Raw genomic sequence first — 21,441 nt, forward strand, 5'->3', positions numbered from 1 at the left:
GCATCAGACAATCCAGTAAGCTCAGTGAACCACCAAGTTCTGTCCACAGAATGGGATTTGTCTCCTCAGCGTAGCCAGTTATGATTCCTTAAAGGCAATGGCTTCTTGCAAAATCAAAGGAACTAAATTACCAAAGTCTCCTTGGCCTGAAAATTTCAACTGCTGTATCAGAGAAGAACAGAAATGCAAAGTACATTTAATATTCTGGTTTAAGTGTTTTTGAGAATCTGCCTTTCAGAAAGGAATGAGGCAAAGCTTTACAGAAATCAACAAATAGCACAGCATAAAAACATTTATTATATATTAGCTGTGTTGCCAAGGATATGGTTTTTTTCTGTTTATTGAGAGAGGCAATGCCCTAAGGCCCTGACCAACAGCAGTGAGTAACTTTTGGATGTATTGTTTGCCATGGGTATGTTTCCTAATGCTTGTTTTTTAGCATTAGGCTATAACTGCTGTGCTCAGGTTATGGGCGTATTGTACTTCCTGGCTAACCCCACTGATTTGCAAGAACTTGAAGAAGGTTTACACATTTTGGCAAACCTGAGCGATGTAAATCAGGCACTTGGGATTTATTTCTGTAATAGAATCAAGAAGGTTACGTGCGGAACACCGGACCGCTTAACGCTTCACAGGCTCTGCGTCTCAATGCTTGCAGTGCCCCAACGGTTTGTGTGGCAAGTTATGCTGCCTTCTCTTTTTTATAATTTGTTTGGAAATGTTTATTGTAAGAATAGAGCATTTGGTTGCAATTTGGACTCTAATGATTTTGATTGGCAGTTTGAACTTTTTTCTTATTGAAGCTTTTACGAATCTCTGTGGCAATACTTAAATATTTAAAACTATTCCAAAACCTTCAGAAGTGAGGGATCTTGAAGGGAATCCCATGCTGTTTCTGATGCAGTCTTTGCTTGGTACATCGAAGTGGAAGGCAGATTTAGGAGAAATGTAGCAGTTTGCTGCCCCCTATGGCTACGAATAATATTTATGTTCAAATGTCCTGAGCGTTGCTTAGGTTTTAATCTGTACAACAAAGTCTAAGGAGAATTCATAACAATTACTGAGTTTAAGAAACAGCTCTACTAGGATAAACCAAAACATACCTCTTTCTGTGCTGAACAAAATTAATTCAGTAGTTTAGTGAATGCTTGTTACTAGGTGCAGGAATGCCAGACATCAGGCAGTAAAGAAAACAGGCTTCGGGTAGGTTTAGGCAGTTTGCAAGTGGCCTTGGAGATAATAATAGTTTATAATTGTAATTTTTTTTCCCAAATTCTGTTGGCTGAGTGTATGAATAAATAATGTCATGATGATCATCTATTTTGCATGGAAGTGGAAGCCCCAATTCCTTGTAAGTTTAGCTGCCTTTTCCCTATATGACTTTTGTTATCTGTCCACTGCTCTCCTGTCTTTCCTGGTCAGGGAAACTGAAGTGCCTTGATGTTTTGAAGACAGCACTCTCATCTTTACACTAGGGAAACTATTAGAATAAAACGTTAAGAGAAGCCTGCATCTACTGGCTTTCAACACTGGTTTCTGTCTCACCTGGAAAAAATATGCATGTATACTTGTTAGCATAAGAAAGAGTGAACAAGAGCTGTTTGCAAGCTAATGTCATCTAAAGAGATTCCACTTACTGGCACATTGCTGGCAAGAAGACACCTCTTTTGCTTTAAACTTTAATAACATATTATCTCCTCTGCTAAATTCTACCCATCTGTTGTCAAAAGAAAGATGTTATTTGGAAAAAAGTATTCACAGTGAAGAAGCTTTCAAGGTCCTTCATGTGTGTTGAAATATGGTGTTTAGGTATTTGCTAACCCTACAGGTTCCTTATTATGGGTATTCTTTTACATTATAAGCAATGCTCTTTCATCTGATAAAACATGGAAGAAAATCAACCAAACTGCAAAATAATAAAAGGAGGAAATAACAGTATCTTTTCCTTCCCTTTGTAATGCCAGGGTACGCAAGTTCTAGGCTTTGTTGCCTCCTTTGATTTTACATTAGTGCTGCCTTCTAGGATTAGATTTTGATATAAACCTATTTCAGAGAGCGGCTTATGGGAGAGTGAAGTGATTTGTTAATACTTTGATAAACATCAATCCTTGTCTGCTCTGATGGCCATTCAGCTCACCTGACTAGCATATGCATGTATAAGGTCCTTTCCTAGATACAATGAAGATTTTTAAACCAACAGTGTGTTTTCACAATACAGAGGATTTTCTGCCAAGCCTGGCCCTGCAACCTGTTTTAACTGCATGACTGTGATGGCTGTGTACTGTGGCAAGCGAGCAGGAACATATTGCTGAAGACTAAGGGAGCAGGGCAGCTCACTAAGGCAGTGCTGCCAATAGTATTGAGAAAGTGTTGCTGCTCACAGCTAAAATGAATTTTCCTTTGACTCCCCCCACATCACCAGTCCACATAGCATAGGCCTGACTTCTTTCCTGAGCAGCCACACCATGACAACATGAGTGATAGGCACAGGTTTGTCCTCTGACAGTAGTATCAGTCTTGCAGTATTTTAGGCCTGAGTTAGGAAGACAGTGTCATTTAAAGGAGCACTTAGCAGAAGTGCAATGTATTATAAATTCTGCAAGATGTTTGACATGACAGAGTTATTTGGCTGGACTTTTAAACCCTTTCCCAAATTCAGCTCAATAATCTGGTTCATTAGGCATGCATCTAATTTTGCAGCAGAGCATGTTAGTTCTAGACGTGCTGGTAGCTTTGTATAATGCAGCACAACTCTGTGTGAAGAACCTAGCTTAGATCTTGAAGGCTATATATGGCTGACACTGAGCGGGTGTGATTAGAAGGTGCTGTGAAGTGGGTCTAAACCAATTAATTTTACTTTATAATTGCATAGGCTAGAAGTTCACTGGATGAGTGGTAATTAGCTAAAATAACAATATTCAGTTGTTTGCAATCATATGAACACCATTCCAGAGCTTGGGACTGCCCTGCACTGTTATGTTAGTTAATGTCCAGCTGCGTTAAGACAAGAGTGATGGTTTCTATGTCATACAACCTGCTTAGCGGTCTGGGTGTTTTATTTTAAGGTAGTACCTTACTGTGAAAATTTGGTATTGTCTCTATTAATGCACACAACATCTGTTGCACTAAAATATCTGCCATGGGTGTAGTGGTTTTACTGCAACTATTGCAATTGAGTCAAAATATCTGGCTGGGGCTGGAAATACTGTTGTGATTCAGGAAATGGTTATAATCACATCCTGCCTATTTCAGTTCTCGCCATTTAAAATATTTTTGATATATTTTCCTTTTAGGGTGATACACTGAATACCAAATACCAGGTAGATCTTGGAGATGGCTTTAAGGCGATATATGTGAACCTTACGATGACTGGAGAACCCATCCGTCACCGCTATGAGAATCCTGGGATTTACCGTGTCTCGGTGAAGGCTGAGAATGTGGCTGGGCATGATGAGGCTGTGGTGTTCGTCCAAGTCAACTGTAAATCAGCTCTTTGGTTTTCTTACTTTTGCTACTGTGTAAAAACCTCATGACAATGAAGTAGTAAAGAAAATTGCTAGTCATAATTAGGAAAAATGCTTATTTTTTCAACAACCTCCCACAGTCTTGCAGTGCTGTGTGTTGTTAATGCAGAGGCTTGTAAAGCTAATGTATTAGGAAGTCAGAGTTAGTTTTGTTTGGATTTGGGAGAAGGATGCTATATTAATCTTTTAAATAGCAAGCATGCCTCAATTCCAGTCTCAGGTTTGATCCATCTTCCTGACTCAAGACCCTGTTGGCAGTCTTAGCAGCTAAAATGTAATACTTCAAGCTATGTCTTTTTAGGAGCTTCTAGGTGCTGTGTGAAGCAAGTGAACAGACATGTTGAGAAACGTTTGAGCTCTTGTATGATTTTAAAAAAGAATCAAAATCTCAGTGTTTTTAAAAGTCAGGTTAGTTATTAAAGTACTAGAATCTGGATTTTAGGTAGTTAATTCTCACAGTTTTAAAGTGGTACTTGGGTATAACTTGATGTTGGCAGGCAGTATTACGTGACTTAGACTTCTCTCCCTCTCCTTAATTAAGACCTAAAAACCCCCATCAAATAGATTTAAAAGAAAAGAATAGCATGGCACAGGGAATATCGTGCACCATTGCAAGCTTAATGTACCTCAGTCATCTCATAATTGAAATAAAGAAGGAAACTCATAACTGGAACTGAATTTTCCTCTTTGTTCGAGATTCAAGACAGCTACTACTTTGCCATTTTCAGATGTGTCAAAAACTCAGAAACAAGTAACATCAAAAGAAAAGATACTCATCTTGCATTCTCCAGGTGTCTGTTTCCCTCTGTTGTGAGCGGTGTGTCCTCCACCCTAATCCCAAAGCAATGGAAACCACTGAAGCCACATACAAGGCTGTGCACAGAACCATGTGCTTTATGTCAGCCTGTCTAGTGATTGCTGATATTTATGTATTAGTCAGAGTCCTTGAGTCCAGAGTTTCCAGTTCTGCTTTGATTAGCAGATGGAGCCAAACACATTAATGCTAATAGTCAATCTCCTATTAAAATCAAATGGAAAGGATCAGAATCAAAGTCTTTGCCTCAGTTTCATTATCTGTTTCATTGTTGTGGTTGGTTTTTAAATCATTGGACAACTCCAGAGAGCTCAGATAAATTACTTAGGGCTTCACCGTTACTTTTCCGGAGCTTCTAGATGCTGAGAAGTAGATTAAGCGCAGGAACAGTAGATCTGTACAAGCAATGAACAGCGGAAAACTCTGTAACATCCTTCTCTCCAGGGAGAACAACTTCTTACCGTTAAGAGAATGATGAGCAGTAGCAAGCCCTGATGGAAAGCTGAACAACCGTTTTCGGAAAATGTGTTTCTGGGGTGACCTACATCAGGATAAACAGTAAAAATAAAAGATGTCGACTGTGTTTTATGCAGTGGATTTACCAATTGCAGAAGCCAGAGGTATTTTTCACAAGTAAAATGACTGGTGCACTGAGAGGACTTCGGTGCTGTGGTGCAGAGGCAGCAGAACAGGGAAGCAGATGTGGTCCATTCCTGAGCTTTTCATGGATGCTGCGCATGGTCCAGAAGACTCACAGAACTATGTTACCCAGCCTGCTTGAATAAATGCTTTCTGTGCAATTTGCTCCATTTAATTTTTTAGGTAAATTACAAGATTTGGGAAATTAGCTGGCACTAATTAAACTGCAATTTCTATGTTCTAGAGAAACACTAATAGCCATTCAGGGACATTTTTCCCTATCAAATACCATGAAAGCATAAATGTCCCTGGAGTCCTTTGTTCACTCTCTCTCTCTGATATATTCCCAGGGAATATTTCAGGGACAAATAGTAAAGGGAATATTTTTTACTCCTGCCAAGTTCTGTTGCTATGGGATGCCCTGTAATGCAGGACAATTATATGAACTTTGGCCTGTCATCCAGGTTATGCTTTCTGATCCAGATCACATAATCTACAGCTTGTTAATGAACTGTAAGAGAAATTAGAGCAAGTCTGATAGTGTAAACGTGAGTAGGTAGCCCAGAATAAAAGGAACTGAAGAAGAACCAGGCATACATTTTCTTTTTCATGAAACCATAATCTCTGTAGCGTGCAAATAATCGCAGAGCTTTGAAAACGGTACTGAAATTGTATCTTCCTTAAACAGAAATCGTGTAAGTCAACTTCTTTCCTCATTGTACACACTTAAGGGTGCTGTGAAGCTTGTCCAAATGCATTATGGAGTTGTGTGACTGAGAGAAGCAGAACGACTCACAATCATTATTTTTAGCTCGTAAATATATAGGAATGGCAAACTTGAAATCACAGTCATCATTCAAGGACCAAAGAACTTCCCTTCTAAAAATTTTGGAAAAGAAAGTAACCTTCTTCAGGAGCAAAATCATATCTCAAAATGATCTGTTTTGTCTGGGAAAATGTAAATTTATGGCAAAATCAAAACAGTGACGCAGATCCCTCCAGACCTCTTTAATTTGCCTCATCAGAAGGAAAATCGATTTCTAGGAGGAACAAATGTAATGGAATTCCTACAACTTCTGAATTTTCTTCAAGACACCAACAATAGGAAGAGCATTTTAACTCTGTTTTGGTAAAGAAACTATTGAAGAAAACATTTGTTTGAGCACCCAACATATCTTGAATTCATGTAGATGGTATAAGAGTCATCGGAAAAAACGCTGAGTGAAAGTAGAGCCTTACCTTTGGATGAAGCAACACACAGGCTGGTTGAAGTAAGGTGGAAAAGGAAGGTGTGCACAGCTCGGACAGAGGAGTTCAAAGTGAATTAGAAGTGAGTGGGCAATGATTCAGTTCATGAAAGAGAGTAAGAGAAAGACTTTGGACTGGTGTTGATTACCTTTAAGTTAGCACTGACATGAAAGACCTCTGACTGAATTAAAAGATACTTAGAATGGAACAAAAATGGGTGGGTTATTATTCATTCTGTGTAATGAATGCATTTTGGGCCATACAGCAGTTTGTCATCCTGGATAGATGGTGTAGCTAAAGTTAAGAAATGCTGGTTATCACATTATGCTATTATAAAGCTTTTACCTTAAGACATTCTGAAAAAGATATACTCGGAAACCTCCAAGGGAAAAGATTTTCTTTCAATAAAGTTATTTTACTATGAAGCAAAATACACCATTAAGAAGCAGATAAAATCATTGTAATGATGCATTTCTTTTATACAAATAATAATGTTTACAGCCTTTGTAGGCAAAAGTTCAGAAAGGAATAAACTTACTCAAAGGCACGTTTTGGAGTACAGAGGTTATCTATTTGGATTTGCAAATAAATGCTCCCCTGATGTACACATCTATTTTAAAGCATGCATTAATGAGAGTTTATGTGTGGTGTGAGCATAACAGCTGATATTTCATAATGAAAATGAGTAGTCAGCAACATTCTTTTTCAGTGTTCTGCTTTTCCCTTAGCAGTTTGAGATGTGTTAGATTTCTATTCATTTGATCTTTTATTACTTTAAAAAAAAAAATAAAGCTGAGATTGCCTTTTCCACTTTTTAACTGGGATATTTGCTTATGTTTTCTAGAAAAAAAACCCCATAGGCACCAAAAAAAGTGCATCAGAGAGATGTATTTTGGTGATCTGTCTCATTGCTCTAGGATCTTGTTTGCGGGTTTGGGGTTTTTTTGGGTTGAAATGAGGTCCTTACGATTATTCTCATAGCTTTCAACACAGATGTAAAAGTAGAAGGGAGGGAAAAATAAATTCAGGACCTTATAGCGTGCAGGTGAGAGGCTTTTGGGGAAAGAGGCATTAATAAATTGATGGATTCTTGTTCAATGATATTTTGGGAACTTTGTTCAGCTCCACTGCAGGCTTTAAATTTAGAAGTGGTTCCAGTCATTGGGAGAAACCAGGAGGTGAACCTGACAGCCATCATACTGCCTAAGAACCCTAATTTGACAGTCTTCTACTGGTGGATAGGAAACAATCTTCAGGTACATGAATGGTTTTGACTGAGAATATTTTCAATCTCTTTCCAGTAAAGGCTGAGTCACACCTTTTACCTTAATAGAAATACTACCACGTTGCACGACTTCTTTTAGACCATCTTGCATTCCAAGTAGCCAGTTATGTCTGGAGGCAAGCAGTATCTAACTTCCCCTGTTTTATCACGTACATTTAAGATGTTAATTTCCCTTTTCGCATTTCCCTTACGTGGAAATGAGAATTTCTCTTCTAGAATTGGTTTGGATTTCTGAACTATTTTCTTTTTGGGTGAAACAGCAATTTATTCTATTTCCTTGCCTATTAAAAAAAACTTTTGGAGGGGGATGCATTTGGGATCATAGCATTGGTGAATGATGAAGCTTGGATTTATGCACTTCCATGTTGATAATGTGAGTACTGTAAATTTAAGTGCTATACAGAAGTATATATATATTAATTGTAAAGATAAATATTTTCTGGGAGTCTAAAATATAGTGGCATATCAAAAACAACTGGGATATCTAAAAGGATATCAAAAGAGTGAGAGCACTCAAACAATCTAGTGATATTCATTTGGGGATAGAAAGTCTAGATAAACATATCCTAGAGCAATAAATATCCAGCTATTTCTATGTAGGAATATTTCTTGTCTAGCTGGGTTAATTTCTTTAAAGGTAATTCTTTCAATAACAGATAAGTAAAATATTTTCTTTATTGAGGCAGACTAAGCAAGACAGAGAAATGCTTCAGATAAGCGCAACAAACTTTCTTCTTGTAAATGTGCTGTCTACCATAATCCCAGCCTGTATCTGTTCATTACTATTGACTTTGCTATTGCTACAACAGACACTGCAGATCGATGTAGTCTTGTGAAGGGTTTTGTAATTCGTACGAATGTGGTCAGGGAACAGAGGATCTCAGCTCCGCCTTGGAGGTTACGGTGGACTCATGCACTTCCATGGGTCGTGGTCTAAGTTGACAGAATTAATCCTTTTGACTCTGACATACCCTACATTTTTTGAGGCAAATGACTTGCTATACATGATCTTGCAGAGATTGTTGGGCCTGCCTCAAAATCTATTTATTTCAGTGGGATCTGAATGAAAACCTAATACTCTACCAATTATTCTGAAAGAAATGTTTGCCCATCTGGCAGCTATTCTGTTTATAAAGGATCCATTTAGGGAAAGACACATCCGGTACTGAAAATTTTAATTGAACAATTTGATAAAATTATTAATTGAATAATTGGTGTGAAACCTTTTTTGCTAATATTTTTAATGACAGTCTCTTCAGACACTGGACTCATGGTTCTTGCTGAAATTCTATTTTCAACTTTTCTTTGCTTTTTAAAGCCACTCCTTACATTGGACAGTTTTCTGGTGACGAAGTTTGCTGAGACAGGTGACATCAGAGTTACAGTGCAAGCTTCCTGTGGGAGCTCCATGCTTCAGGACTCAAAAGTTGTCCACGTTTTTGGTGAGACATTACTCTCATTGATTTTTTTTTGTTTCATGTGTACTTGTTTCTTATACCTCTTAGACCAGCCCTGACACAACTGAACCTGTTGTAAAATTATATCTAATGCCACATTTAATTCTTAAACTCAGAGGTAACTAGGTAACTCCATGAAGTTAGAACAGTGGGATTGTATGGAAAGGTTTCATCTGAATTTGCTTATTTTAAATGTTACTGTGGTTCCCAAATGCTATATGTAGCAATACTGTTTAAGTAGTATTTTGGCCTATGGCTAGAAAGTTTCTTAGAATTTCTAAATAAAGTAGTTTAAATACCTCTGAAATAAAGAAAATTTAGTGTGTATATGCTCTCAGCATTAAAAACGATGTGAAGTAATTGGCTTTTATCACAGTATATCACTGTTCCTTTGATGTTTACCTGAAAGTTTGGATCAAGTATAGCTCCACTGTAAATTATTGAATAACCCTTCAGCTCTTGTTTCACATTGTGCTTTGGTGTGTTTTGTTGTTTCTTATAATGTGGTGACAAGGCATAATATACTGTGAAAAACATAGTGCCAACAAATTATTTAAATTTGTATTTATGCTGTCACATGTGGGAATTGTGATAAGTGAAAAAACTTCTTTTTAATGCAGAGCTAAAAGCCTTCAGATATCATGAAATACACAAGATGATACTTCTCTTGTCTGAAGAAGTTATTTTTGCTTTTAGTGTACTTATTAATTTAAAATAATGGTAAAAACCACATTCATGCTAAATGGAGCTTTTATGAACCTTCTTCTTTCCTAAGATAAATGGATTTAACGTTTATGCTACCACTTAAAAGTGCATCTACTTTTTAAGAAATCTTTAGAAGTATAACACTCTTAATGTGACTAGATCAATGACTTTGGCTTTCCAAATGGCTTCTGTTCTTCATGTTGGCCAGTCCTGATACCAAGAGCAAGAAAGTACTGGCCATGAGGGAAATAAAGAAACCTTTGGAAAAGAAAACCACATTAAAATACAATTCTGTTGGAAGTGTTGGGGAGGCCAGGCTTGACTCATGCATTCCAGAAGATCTCTTTCTCTGCTTTGCATTAAGTTCCCCAGGTGTTCATCCAAGGAGCCTATATGGAGAAAGGGAAGATTTTAGAGACTGTTTACTGAGGAACAGCCATTTGTAGTATTTTAGATATTTTTGACAATATCCAGAGAAATTTTGCGGGTGTACCTTGTTTTTGTTTTTTTCAAAGAGGGACATAGTTAGTGTTTGTCATATAATTTCTGTTCTTATTTTCATAGCTAGTTTATGGATTATGTAAAGTATTCATTTTACATGAAAAACAGGAACATGTAGTGGACAAAAAACACATGTTTATGATTCAGTGAGAATAAAATCCATTGGCGCATTCCCATTACAAATAAAAGAAACCAACCACGTCTGTATGGTGTATTGTCCTAAGAAAAAATTACTGGGAAGGCATGGCCCCAGAGCGTGTGTGTAAAACTGCTTTGTTTATATTTTTTCGTCCTGTTCTTTTATGTTTAGGCACATATTTGATGACATTGATGAAAACAGAGAAAGAAATTGAGTGCCCGACAGGAGTGTACTCTTGCTCCATGAAAGAAGTACACAACACAGAGCAGTGATCCCAGATGTGCAGCGCTGCACAGCAAATAATGCCAAATACATCTTTTCAGCTTCTATTTCTACAAAATTGTTTTTGCAGCCTGGTTTGTTACTTGTTCAAAAATGTTTCTTTTTGTTTTTCTAGATCATTTCCATGTTCTTCCTCTGAAGTTTACTAAGCACCTGGACATGTATAACCCCGACATACCGGAGTGGAGGGAGGACATAGGGCGGGTAGTAACACGACTTCTTGCAAAGGTGCTCTTTCAGATTGCTCATAAAATGTTCCCTTGCCAGTTGTAAAGCTTGAAGGTTAAGTTAATGCCTTCTCATTTAGAAAAAAGGAGGCAGAGCAAAATAATAAAGTGAACCTCATGAGCCACATTTCAAACAAGTTTGAGCCTAGTGTCGCTTTTATGTGCAGGCTGTAGACGATGATATTGTAACATAGACAGTTTAGGTCTAACACAGCTTAATTGGCAATTAATGCTAAATATTGCTCTCTGGGATTAGGGATAGACATATTGGCAAATACTGCTGACTCCAAAACAGGAAGAGGCGCTTAAATGTGATATATTTAGAAGTTAAGTAGAGGATGCTGTGTAATATAAAAGACATAATCTTTGTGTAAATACAAAGCAGAAAGAAAGGATTTACAATGCCAGTTGTGTAACTTTGAAAATTACATATAATATGTAGGCCCGCAGTTCATACAGCTGGTTTTTTAGATCACGTTCACAAAAGAAGTGTGGATTGGGAGCAGCTGAATCCTGTAGGTTAAATCAAGTACAAAACCATGCAGCAGTACTGTGAGATAAGTAAAGAGCACCCCATGAAAACCGTGAGCTCTAGAGCTGTGCTCCTCATGTACACCCACTGCCAGCAACTCGGTGTGCACACACTGACTTTTGTGAGGGCAATAGCACTGAGGTGCAATTTGATAATGTTTTTAAAATACTTGCATCTGAAATCACTTGACTTTTCCTGGTTTTGCAGTAGTGCAAATCAGGTTCTGGAATTTTAACTTTATACCATTTCCTGCCTTTTTTTTAAGATTCACATCAAATGTCAAATTAAAGTAATTTCCTACTTTTATCGACTTAAACCCATTCCATACCCAGTGTCAGTCAAACAAATATTTTACTCCCTTATAAAATAGCCCTTGCATTTTAATAATTACTAAATCATTTGCATAAGAATATGAATGATATAATGGAATTTCAGAATCTGTTTGAGAAAGGCGACGGGAAGTGCCCAGGGTGTTGTCATTAGAAATGTGTGGCTGTATTATACAAGACATGGAGGAATTTGGGACTAAAAGTAAAATTTGCACAAACTATTTTGAAAAGGGATGCACTTCACTTTCAGTGGGGGATGCAGGTATTCACAACTTCAGGAACTGAGCCTGGGTGTTCTTAGTCTCACCCTGGAAGACTTCTCTCTGTCCATTAAACACAGATGGAAACGTAGCCTCCCTAAGCTAAAGTTATCTGTAATGAATATGCCCTTCTAAGTCTACTAAGCGTCTGAATAGCCCACAGAGAATCCTAAATCACTTAGGAATTTTTTTTTTTATGTTACCATAGAAATGCACAGCCATTGCAGAGTTTTGCTAAAACTGCATACCACTTCATTCTTCTTCTTTCCATGATGCCACTAAATCGCTTTAATGCAATAACAATGCTTAGCTCTTCCAATCTTCAAAGAGCAGCTCACATTTCTGTTAATTTAAGTTTGGCTTTGTTCATGTTTTAGCTTCTGCTGGAATCCCCTCTAAATATTGGGGATCTGAACACCAAAGACTAAAAGACACATGTGGAGTTACTTACGTGTTTTCTATAAAATATAAAGCATGCTGTCCTGTAATTTGCCATATGCCTTTGTCTTCACAGGAAACCAATATACCTGAAGAAACTCTCATGACAGTCGTGAAACCCGGTCTGCCCACAACTGCTGACTTGCATGTGCTACTACCAGCAAACCAACCAAAAAGGAAAAGAAGCGTGACTAGTGATAAGGTAACCAGAGCAATGTATGTCTGGTTAGGACAGTCTTCATCCTGTTTTGCAGTCAGGGGCTGTACTGTCATTGTCTTTATGGGAAATTAAAGGCTGTTCCCTAACTATGTAAAGATCTCACTCCTACCTGACAAGAGACATGTAAAAGCTAGCAATAGCTGTGACTGCTGCATTCGACAATGTATAGACCAGCATAATCTAGTGCTCACTGGTGTTAGTGTATTTCTCAAGAATAACTAATATCCATCTGTTTTTAAACAGAAACAACAGTGATGGCATGTCAGTCTGTGAAGATCCAGTAGAGCAAAGAGTGTATTTAGGACACTGATATTTCTAAAGGGGGATGAACCATCTCTGCACTGTCTTGAGAAGCAGATTTCAGGTCAAACAGAAACAGAACCTTAATAGCTGACCTATAATGTAAAGAGCATCAAGCAGGTAGTTTCTGCCTTTATGAGCAAATGCCCTTTTCAATTGGCAAGAAACAAATATAGTGAACACAGGAATGAAAATCAGACATTAGTTTCTCCCTACTTATTTCCAAACAATATTTCTTCCATAATAAAAGGCCTTATACCAGTTGAAAATTGGAAGACTGGCACTTACAGTTTATGGTATTTGTCCTTTTGCTGTGATAGAGAAGGAACAGATCCCAACACTGTGCCTGTACCTTGCAGTTCAAGTCCCACCAGTTACAAAGAATCCCAATGTAAGGTATTGTTAATTTTAAAGGGCATTTTACAACTTTTTGAGACAAAATCACAGTATCCAAATTGCTGGAGAAGTAGGTAAGATGAAGCTCTTCATATTAACTCAAAACCAGTAGGTCGTGTTTGGAATTGATGGGCTGCACTTTGGAAGGTCTAAAGGAGTATGTTGATGTTGTCAACGTACTTGAACAGGTGTCTTACTTTAAATTGCACAGAGTACAGTGTGAATGCACAAAATTTTCTGCTTTGTGGCAACCCCCAACTCTCACTGTTCTCCCTCTGCAGTCACAGTGGGAATTCCTAGGATCTTAAATCCTGATTATGTTGCAGGAAATAGTTAATTTTAATGGGTTGTTTGATTAGTAGAGAGCCATTCACGTACTATGGCTTTCAGCCAGGTGAGTATTACCACTTCAAAATTACTTGCATCTTTCCACTTCTCGAAGAAGCAAGGTGCAGCTTCTAGAGGAAATTCTTTCTCTTTATTCTCAGCATATATGGAATGGGCATCTTTAATAATTTAAGGAAACTGCTGGTGATAGATTCATAGCTTGTGCAAACATTTTATTTCAGTGCAAAGTGTGATGCATATTAGTTCCCTTTAAATCTCAGCTGTTATATTAGTGCTGTGCTTCAAGGCAGCTTAAAGAATATTATCAATTATAATCAGTGCTGTCTCAAGGTTCTTTTCAGGTTTGTGTATGAAACATCAAGTGAGTTACTCCAAAGCATAAAGCATAAAGAAGAGTAAAACATGTTTGGGAAAACTTCTGTTTAGTGGGACTATGGGGAAATTACAGTAGTTTAGCAGGGCACAGTTTCTCTAACAAGTAGTCCTCTGGTAAGACCTTGCAAAGGTTTTCTGGAGCTAGAGGAGCACTGAAAGGTGAAAGTAATTGTATAATCTGGAGAATAGATATACATTTCTGACATTGTTAGGATGGACCAAGTCAGACCAGTGGTGGCTGGGGATTACATGTATGGAAATACCAAATATGGTACAACCTACATTTGGTTGGAGCAGGAGCAAAGGGAGACAGGAGCAATTACAGCAACCTATGCTATCCAATGATAAAAAATCAGGTACACTAGTATCACATTTCAACACCGATTGTTTTATGGAGTACAATGCTGTAGAGCCAGCCTTCTAGAGCCAGCTGCCTAAATTTCTAGTTTTGTATTATTGCTAAGGGATACTACTTTAGCTATTGATAATGTGCATATAAATTTGTTGATGCAGAACTGAATGGCACAAATTTTGATAAAATACGTGTTGTATCAGAATCCATTGTGACTCGAGGAATATCCTGAAAATATACCCTATGTAAATAAACTTAGAAGCAGTAACTGGTTAAGAGAACAGGAAAATACTCATGGTGTCACTTGTTTAAAGATTCATTACATTCCCTTCTGTTACCAGAAGAGAATCCTGAAGGTCTTCATCATGTTTCACTGGAAGAATGTCCTTAGTCATGCTGCTAGTGCCAGTTCTCAGTGTTGTGACACTGTTGTGAGGACTCACCAATGCAGAATGTTTTCTGCACATTTGGAGGAGGTGTCCCTGAAATCCTTAACTTAGACATAGTTATGAAATGTCTTCCCTTAAAGAGAACCTATTTGTTCTTGGCTGAAAACCTTTTAGATTTGGGATATTATGTGCTTTCAGAAGGATTGTTAAAGGCAATAATTTCTTGGTCAGGCAGAGAACACGTACTTGGTGGAGTTTCTGTTGGTGTTTTACATGGGTTGTTGTGATGTGATGCTATTTATTAAGTTAGTGGTCTAGAATAGGAGTTATTACTGATAAAAGTAGCCAGCAATAACAAAGATCATAAGTAAGCTGGCAGTGTAGTAGCAGGAGCCCTTGGATAATTCTCAAGTTTGGTTCCATTCTGAGAAAAGCCCTTTTTCTTTCAAATTTATGCCTGTAGAAATAAAAGCTGAGTGTGATTTAACCTGGTTTTAATAACACAGTGATTTCAAAGTATTTTATTCCAATCATTAACTCTAGAGGAACACTAGGTTGCTTAATATGTGCACATCTGTTACATGTCTAATGTCAGGTGAGATGAATCCAGCTGAAAGAGTCAAATAAAGTGTGCTTAAACTGTGCCTGGAAAGCAGTGGCTCTGAGGAAGATTTGGGTCTCTATCTAGACAAACTACTACATGAAACTTCTCAGTGAGTTGCTTTGGCAAAAAGGGTAAGGCGGACTCCCAGATATATAAGTAAGTGGGTAAGAGTTTGAGTAGTGTTGGTTTTGCATCCTTATACCACAGTGCAGGAGCCATTGCATTCACATGTTCAAATATTCTCATTGGAAAGTATGTAGAAAAAGAAGATAAAAAATTCAAATGGGGTGGGAGAACCTTAGAGAGTCTAGGGAGGAGCTCCAAACACTAGATTTGTTTTTTAAAAAGTGGGAGAGGTGGCAGCACTGTGCTCAATAAATACCTTGGGGCAGAAAAAAAGCCTATGAGTACTGAAACAACCATCAATCTAACAGTGAAATAAATAAGCCAGAACCTTTGGCTGGATTCGTAGGAGATGATTGAAATTTTTGACCTGTGGAAGTGTAGTTCCTATAGGCTTGGGTGGGAACCCAGGGGTGAGGAGAGAAATAACGAACAAGTGTTAGTCAAGTGTTAGTCACTTAAGCAAAAACCAGAGCAAATGTTGGATTCCTCAAACAGCTGCCAGGAAAATATGATGTATGCAAAGTTACAGGGCTCAGTAATTTCATTTACTGGCTGAAAGTCAGATTAGCCTGAAGTACTTACTGGTCCCACTTGCATTGTATACCATGAACATGTGAATGAACCTGGACTGACACTAAGTAACTCTATTTCGGTGGTGCCAGCATCACTTTAAAGGCTGCTAATCAATATAGTTGTCATATCCATTCTCTTTTCAGACTTTGGACAAAAAGATAAATACTTAGGCACTATCTGGAGTAATTGTGTTGTAAAATAACTGAGGCCATACTCACATCACCCTTCTGTTGACTCATTCCCCCACAAAAAATGTAATAAAGTCAGTGGAATGGCTTCAGAAGTTAGATATTCCTTAATATGAGTGAAGATATTTGAATTTGAACTTTTGTGTAGTCTCTGTCCATAACTTGGGAGAGACTACAGAGATTTCTATCTATTATACTGCAAAGGCTTGTCAAAAATGAGCACCATAATTGATAATATCATAAAAGGAGTTACTCGTGAAGGTTTCATGGATATAAAGCATATTTCTAATTTGGCATCCTGTGGGAAGTCATATCCTAAATTATATAAGGCAGAGAGTATAAAACTAGCTTTGATCTTTTAGAAAATTACTCATGTTGAAGACACAAGCAAGTAGAAGGGAAAATTCAGACAGTTTGTCATCTGGGGTTAGGATATGATGGTATATTTAATGGTTCTGCTCCATAAAAATGTGAGAGGCCATATTTTACTGTGCTCTACCCACTGAAAAAAAAAAAATAGGAGGAATCCTGATTTTTTCCACATGGATGAATGGATGTATTTCTACAGAGTATTGTTAAAAATTAGGTATAAATGGAATCCTTCCCATTATAGGTAAGGAGATGAGGTAAATTACGACATGCAGTTCATTATCAAATAGCAGTTACTTTTCATAGCAAGAAATCTAAAGTGACATCGCAGGTTTTCTTCTGATAGGTTAGAAGAAGAATGGAGAGTTTTTAATATGGATTATGCATTGTGTGAGTTATGACCAAGGTAAACCCAATAGCGCGTGCAAATGACATGCTGTCTGTCATATACCGGGTAAACGTAAAAGCTTTGGTAAGAAGAAATATTTGGCTATAAAGATTTGACATTTTCAGCTTTTATGGCTTGTGGAGTTTTGCATGATTTTTAAATATGGAATTTCTTTAACATTTCAGCTCATCATTGACAAATGCTTTCTGAGTTTCTCACCATTTAATGAACCAGAGATTTTCCTTTTTAGAGCATTGAGCCTCTCAAAGTGGAACAGAGTGCCAGGTGTTTGACATTCTCCCTGTTGTATTTTCAGAGAATCGCAGCTATCAAGCAAGCCTTGAATGCACACAACATCAGTTTCTTTCTGAGGGGAGGATATTGGGTCCTAGTGACTTTAGCTGACTCCAGTTCAGGTAAATATATAAACAAAGCTCCCAACACACCAAGCCTGTCTGAGTTCTGATAAGTTAAGGAGAAAATCTTGATACCAATATAGATGTGTACACATACACACATATGTATATACTTACTTGGTACTTATTACATATAGATACACACATAAATATATATGTGTGTACATATGTATGTATATGATTATATATACACAAAGACACACACATGTATATATGGATATATTTTCATTTGGTACTTGTTAACAATCACACCAAATAAATATTTCTTACATATTTCCATTTTGTCATACCTCATGATTTGTTTCAGAAGGTTCTTGTTTTTTTCTGTGTAACCATGACATTAACTAAACACCTATATTACACAGAACAGTGCCCTGAAGGAAGAGCCAACCAGGCTTCAAAAAAAACCATCTGGTGAAGCACTGTGGCTGCATTGGCTGCCGAGAAAGCAGAGTTTCTTTACTGCAGCCATTAAGTCTGCAGATATAACTCCAGAGATCTGGGACATAGCCTTGCATCTCTGCCTTGTATCTCTGATCTTCAGTAAGGTCTCCACATTGCTAATCCTGTCCTGACATAAATTATATGCTTTTTCTGTGTTTAAAACAAATGGAAATAGCGGGGGGTTGTGTGCAAATGCTGCATCTCTAGCTTTGCTATATACCTGGAAACCAGTTGAAGAGCATATGTGTGCCTACATGTGTGTATATTTTGAACAGAGAGATGTTAAAATGATGTTTTAACCAGAAAGTTGAGCTTTGACATGAAACTTGTATTAGATTGTCCTGTAATTTTTGTGTATCGTATCCCACAGTATATTCTGCTTTCTTATTTCAATGCGTTCTTAGAAAACAGCTTAGCTGACCACAATCAATTTATGTAAGTACAGGTGTGATATTTCTTCTGTCAGCTCTATGTAGGAGACAAAGGTCTTTTATCTAGTCTCTAACGTAGAATCATGTTACAGTTCTGCTGTGATACCTCATCTGGTTTAAAGGGCTAACATTTGTTAGCCAGCACAAAAGGCTGGGATTGAAAGAAGCTCATGTTCATTCCAGCCTCTACCAACGTACCACCTTGATGAGTGCATTTGTTGTTCAGCATCTTAGTTTCTCCATCTGTGAAATTAATACAGCCCTGCTTTTGCAATGCATTTACTGAAGAGTATGTGAACATTTCCTGTGATAGATAACTTTAGATTCCCAGAAAAAAAACCAAAACAGTGAGTATGCAAATAATTAAATCTTCAGGGTTTTGGTTGGTTTTGTTGTTCTTTTTTTAAATTGGTCCTCTGTACTTCAGTCACAAGTCACCGATTAATTTTGTGTTGCCTTTTTGAAGAAGCTACAGGTGGAGTGAAAAGAAGAGGTTACAAAAATAACAAAAAATGGTTTTGACCTGACAATTAGATAGAAAAGAAAGCCCAAGAATGTGCCTAATCTGAAAGATGACGTGCTAAGCTGTTCTTTTATTTCATATTTCAGACTCTCAGAGGATTGGAGGAGGCAGTGGCTACTGGGCTATTGTGGTTCTCTTTGTTATCTGTCTAGTCGCAGTTGGGGCTTTCATCCTCTACAAGTTCAAAAGGCAAGTAAACCTTAATCAACAACATACACATTTTAAGAATTAGATTTATCCACAGATCAGCAAAAGAGTTTGTTATTTGAAAAGGAGATTTCTTGAAGAATTGCAAAAAGTCCACCACTTTGAAAATTGTGTTTTTCTGAACTTTTCAGACATCAAGGTAGGACACTGATGCTTGCTTTCACTTGCAGTGTTCCAAGATAAATAGCAGCAATATGGGAAGTACGGAGAGTTTGTTCAGCTTGTCTAAATAACATCATCAAGAAATAGAGCTAAACTAAAATATTATTCCTGATTAATTCCTACCTCATTACTCCTAGCAGTTATGAATAAATGAAAGCTACCGGGACAATGAGTGATGATTTGCTTAAAAAAACCAGTTTTATCAAAATACGTAGCTCTGGAGTTTCTCTTTGTACACATTACATTTTAATTGCTGGGGCAATGCAACATAGAATGAGTGATGGAAGTAGATTAGCATTAATTTGACACTAGAGTGTGTTGAGGGGAGAAATAATTCTGTAAGTGGGCCTTATGAGAGACATCTTCTCAAAAATGACAGGGGATACCATGCCGACCTTTGACAGTCTGATAGGTCTTTAGTCTGCAATTTATTTTAATCGCAGCTACTAGGGTTCTGTGCAACTTAAAGAATTCTGTTCTTGTTGATGAGTTTGTGTAGTCATTGGCTGTGTTCTTATTTTTGTATTGCTGGGGCATTTAGAAGCTATTGGGTTTGATCATACTGGAAGCCTTCATCATCATCAAATACTCACTCAGTGAGGTTTCCTATTGATTTGTCTCATTCTTTAAAGAGTGTTTTTTATTTGAAGTAAATGTAAGTTTATAGAAGTGAATGAGGCACTGATTATGCGATAGCAATATGCGTAGATAGAATTTAAGAGTTTGTTTAGAAAAGATTTTTTAAGGCAATAGAGAAAAACTCTTTTGTACAAGAATCTCTTCATTTCCTCACTGCAGCACCTAAGTTTCTTAGAGCTTATAGTGGCTGATTGCTCTAAAGGACAAAGCACAGAATGCTGTATCAGACTGTCTACAACTGAATAAAAATCGATTTCACTATTTTAGGTGCCTGCAGCAAGGAAAAGCATAAAAATGGTTGATGTGATGTAATTATATTATTTCAGCAGCAATTCATGGAGGATTTGCTGTTTGTAGTGTGGGATCATAAAACTTGCTTGTGATATCTTCCGAAAGCTGTATGATTTGTATCTTTTAGTAGCTCTTAAATGAGAGCAATTAAATAACAGAGACAATTACTGCATGGCAAAAGAAGTATAAAATATTCAAGAAAGGAAGAAAAAAAATATTTTCCTTGACTTCTTTCTAAAATGCCCAATGAACCATCACTTTATAAATAGAGCTTTTATTAAGGAGGAAACTGTAGTACAATTTGCAAATTGCAAGCTTTAATGTCTCTCACACTTCTGTATATAACTTGTGAAAATAATTTGCATTTAAATTTTGTGGGCATTTAATTTAGGTGCGAGTGAGCAGAATTGTGAGGTATATTCAAATGTTTCTCAGTAGCCTGAAAATTGCTGTTGGCATTGATGAATGACCATGCAGTAGTATTCAATTTTGGTCCGTATCATACCTGTTACTGAGATATTTGACAGAATTCTTTTCAAATATTCCTGCCGAGCTTTTCCAAGATGACAGGGTTTTTTGGTTGCATCCTTCATTTGCAATTTGGTCTTCAAAGATTATTGAGCACCTAATCGGTGCTACGTTTGAAAAATTACTTTTCCCCCATGTGCTCCCTGTGAACTCCTTTCCCACCCAAATCTTTAATCCCTTAAAAAAAGTCTTTCTTGTGTTTATAAAGACTGATAGTGAATTGCTGGATCCCCATGGAGTACTTACTTGTGACTATAGTCCCTTTAAAGTCAGTACAGTGAGTATGTAAGTTTACAAACTGGTCCATAGGGACTGAGGCTTTAAAAATGCATGTCCTTTATAAAGGTTGCAAGTTGCAATGCACAAAGGCAGCTTGTCAATATTATATGCCTGTATATTAAAAATTAATTTGCTGAAAGAATGCCATAGGCAACAAAATTGTTCAATTTTAGGAGATAATTTCAGCAGTGTAACACTTACTGGGCCCTATGGTAACTCAGACAATACATACAAATATAAACATGAATTATTTCAACATAGAAATTACAGACATGTATAAGCTGTTGAAATGTTAATACTGTCCATAATTTTTATGTATGATTCACAAAATTAAGGAGGAGATGGAAGACATTTGGTGGTGCCATCCTTTCACTTATGTAAGTTGATAGTCAGATGGTCCCTTCATAAAAGGGTTAAAACTCCTTTTTTCCCCAGGTCAGAGAAATGTTTATTAATCTTAGTTTTATCACAACACTAGTTGGGTCTATAGGACTTGCAGTTGGCATTGGGGCA

General features: G+C 37.2%; 1 protein-coding gene across 5 annotated transcripts in view; it reads left to right on the forward strand.

The window, feature by feature from the left end:
- SORCS2 (sortilin related VPS10 domain containing receptor 2) overlaps window positions 1–21,441 on the forward strand; it is a 573,033-nt gene that overhangs the window by 539,394 nt on the left and 12,198 nt on the right. For all 5 annotated transcript variants that reach the window (XM_049793559.1, XM_049793588.1, XM_049793578.1 and 2 more), the window contains exons 19-25: window positions 3,294–3,480; window positions 7,348–7,481; window positions 8,829–8,952; window positions 10,710–10,822; window positions 12,457–12,582; window positions 17,325–17,424; window positions 18,909–19,011. In XM_049793559.1, the coding sequence (XP_049649516.1) occupies window positions 3,294–3,480; window positions 7,348–7,481; window positions 8,829–8,952; window positions 10,710–10,822; window positions 12,457–12,582; window positions 17,325–17,424; window positions 18,909–19,011 (887 nt within the window). The remainder of the gene's footprint in view (window positions 1–3,293; window positions 3,481–7,347; window positions 7,482–8,828; window positions 8,953–10,709; window positions 10,823–12,456; window positions 12,583–17,324; window positions 17,425–18,908; window positions 19,012–21,441) is intronic.

This window comes from Accipiter gentilis, chromosome 3, assembly GCF_929443795.1.
Source record: "Accipiter gentilis chromosome 3, bAccGen1.1, whole genome shotgun sequence".
Lineage (NCBI taxonomy): Eukaryota > Metazoa > Chordata > Aves > Accipitriformes > Accipitridae > Astur > Astur gentilis.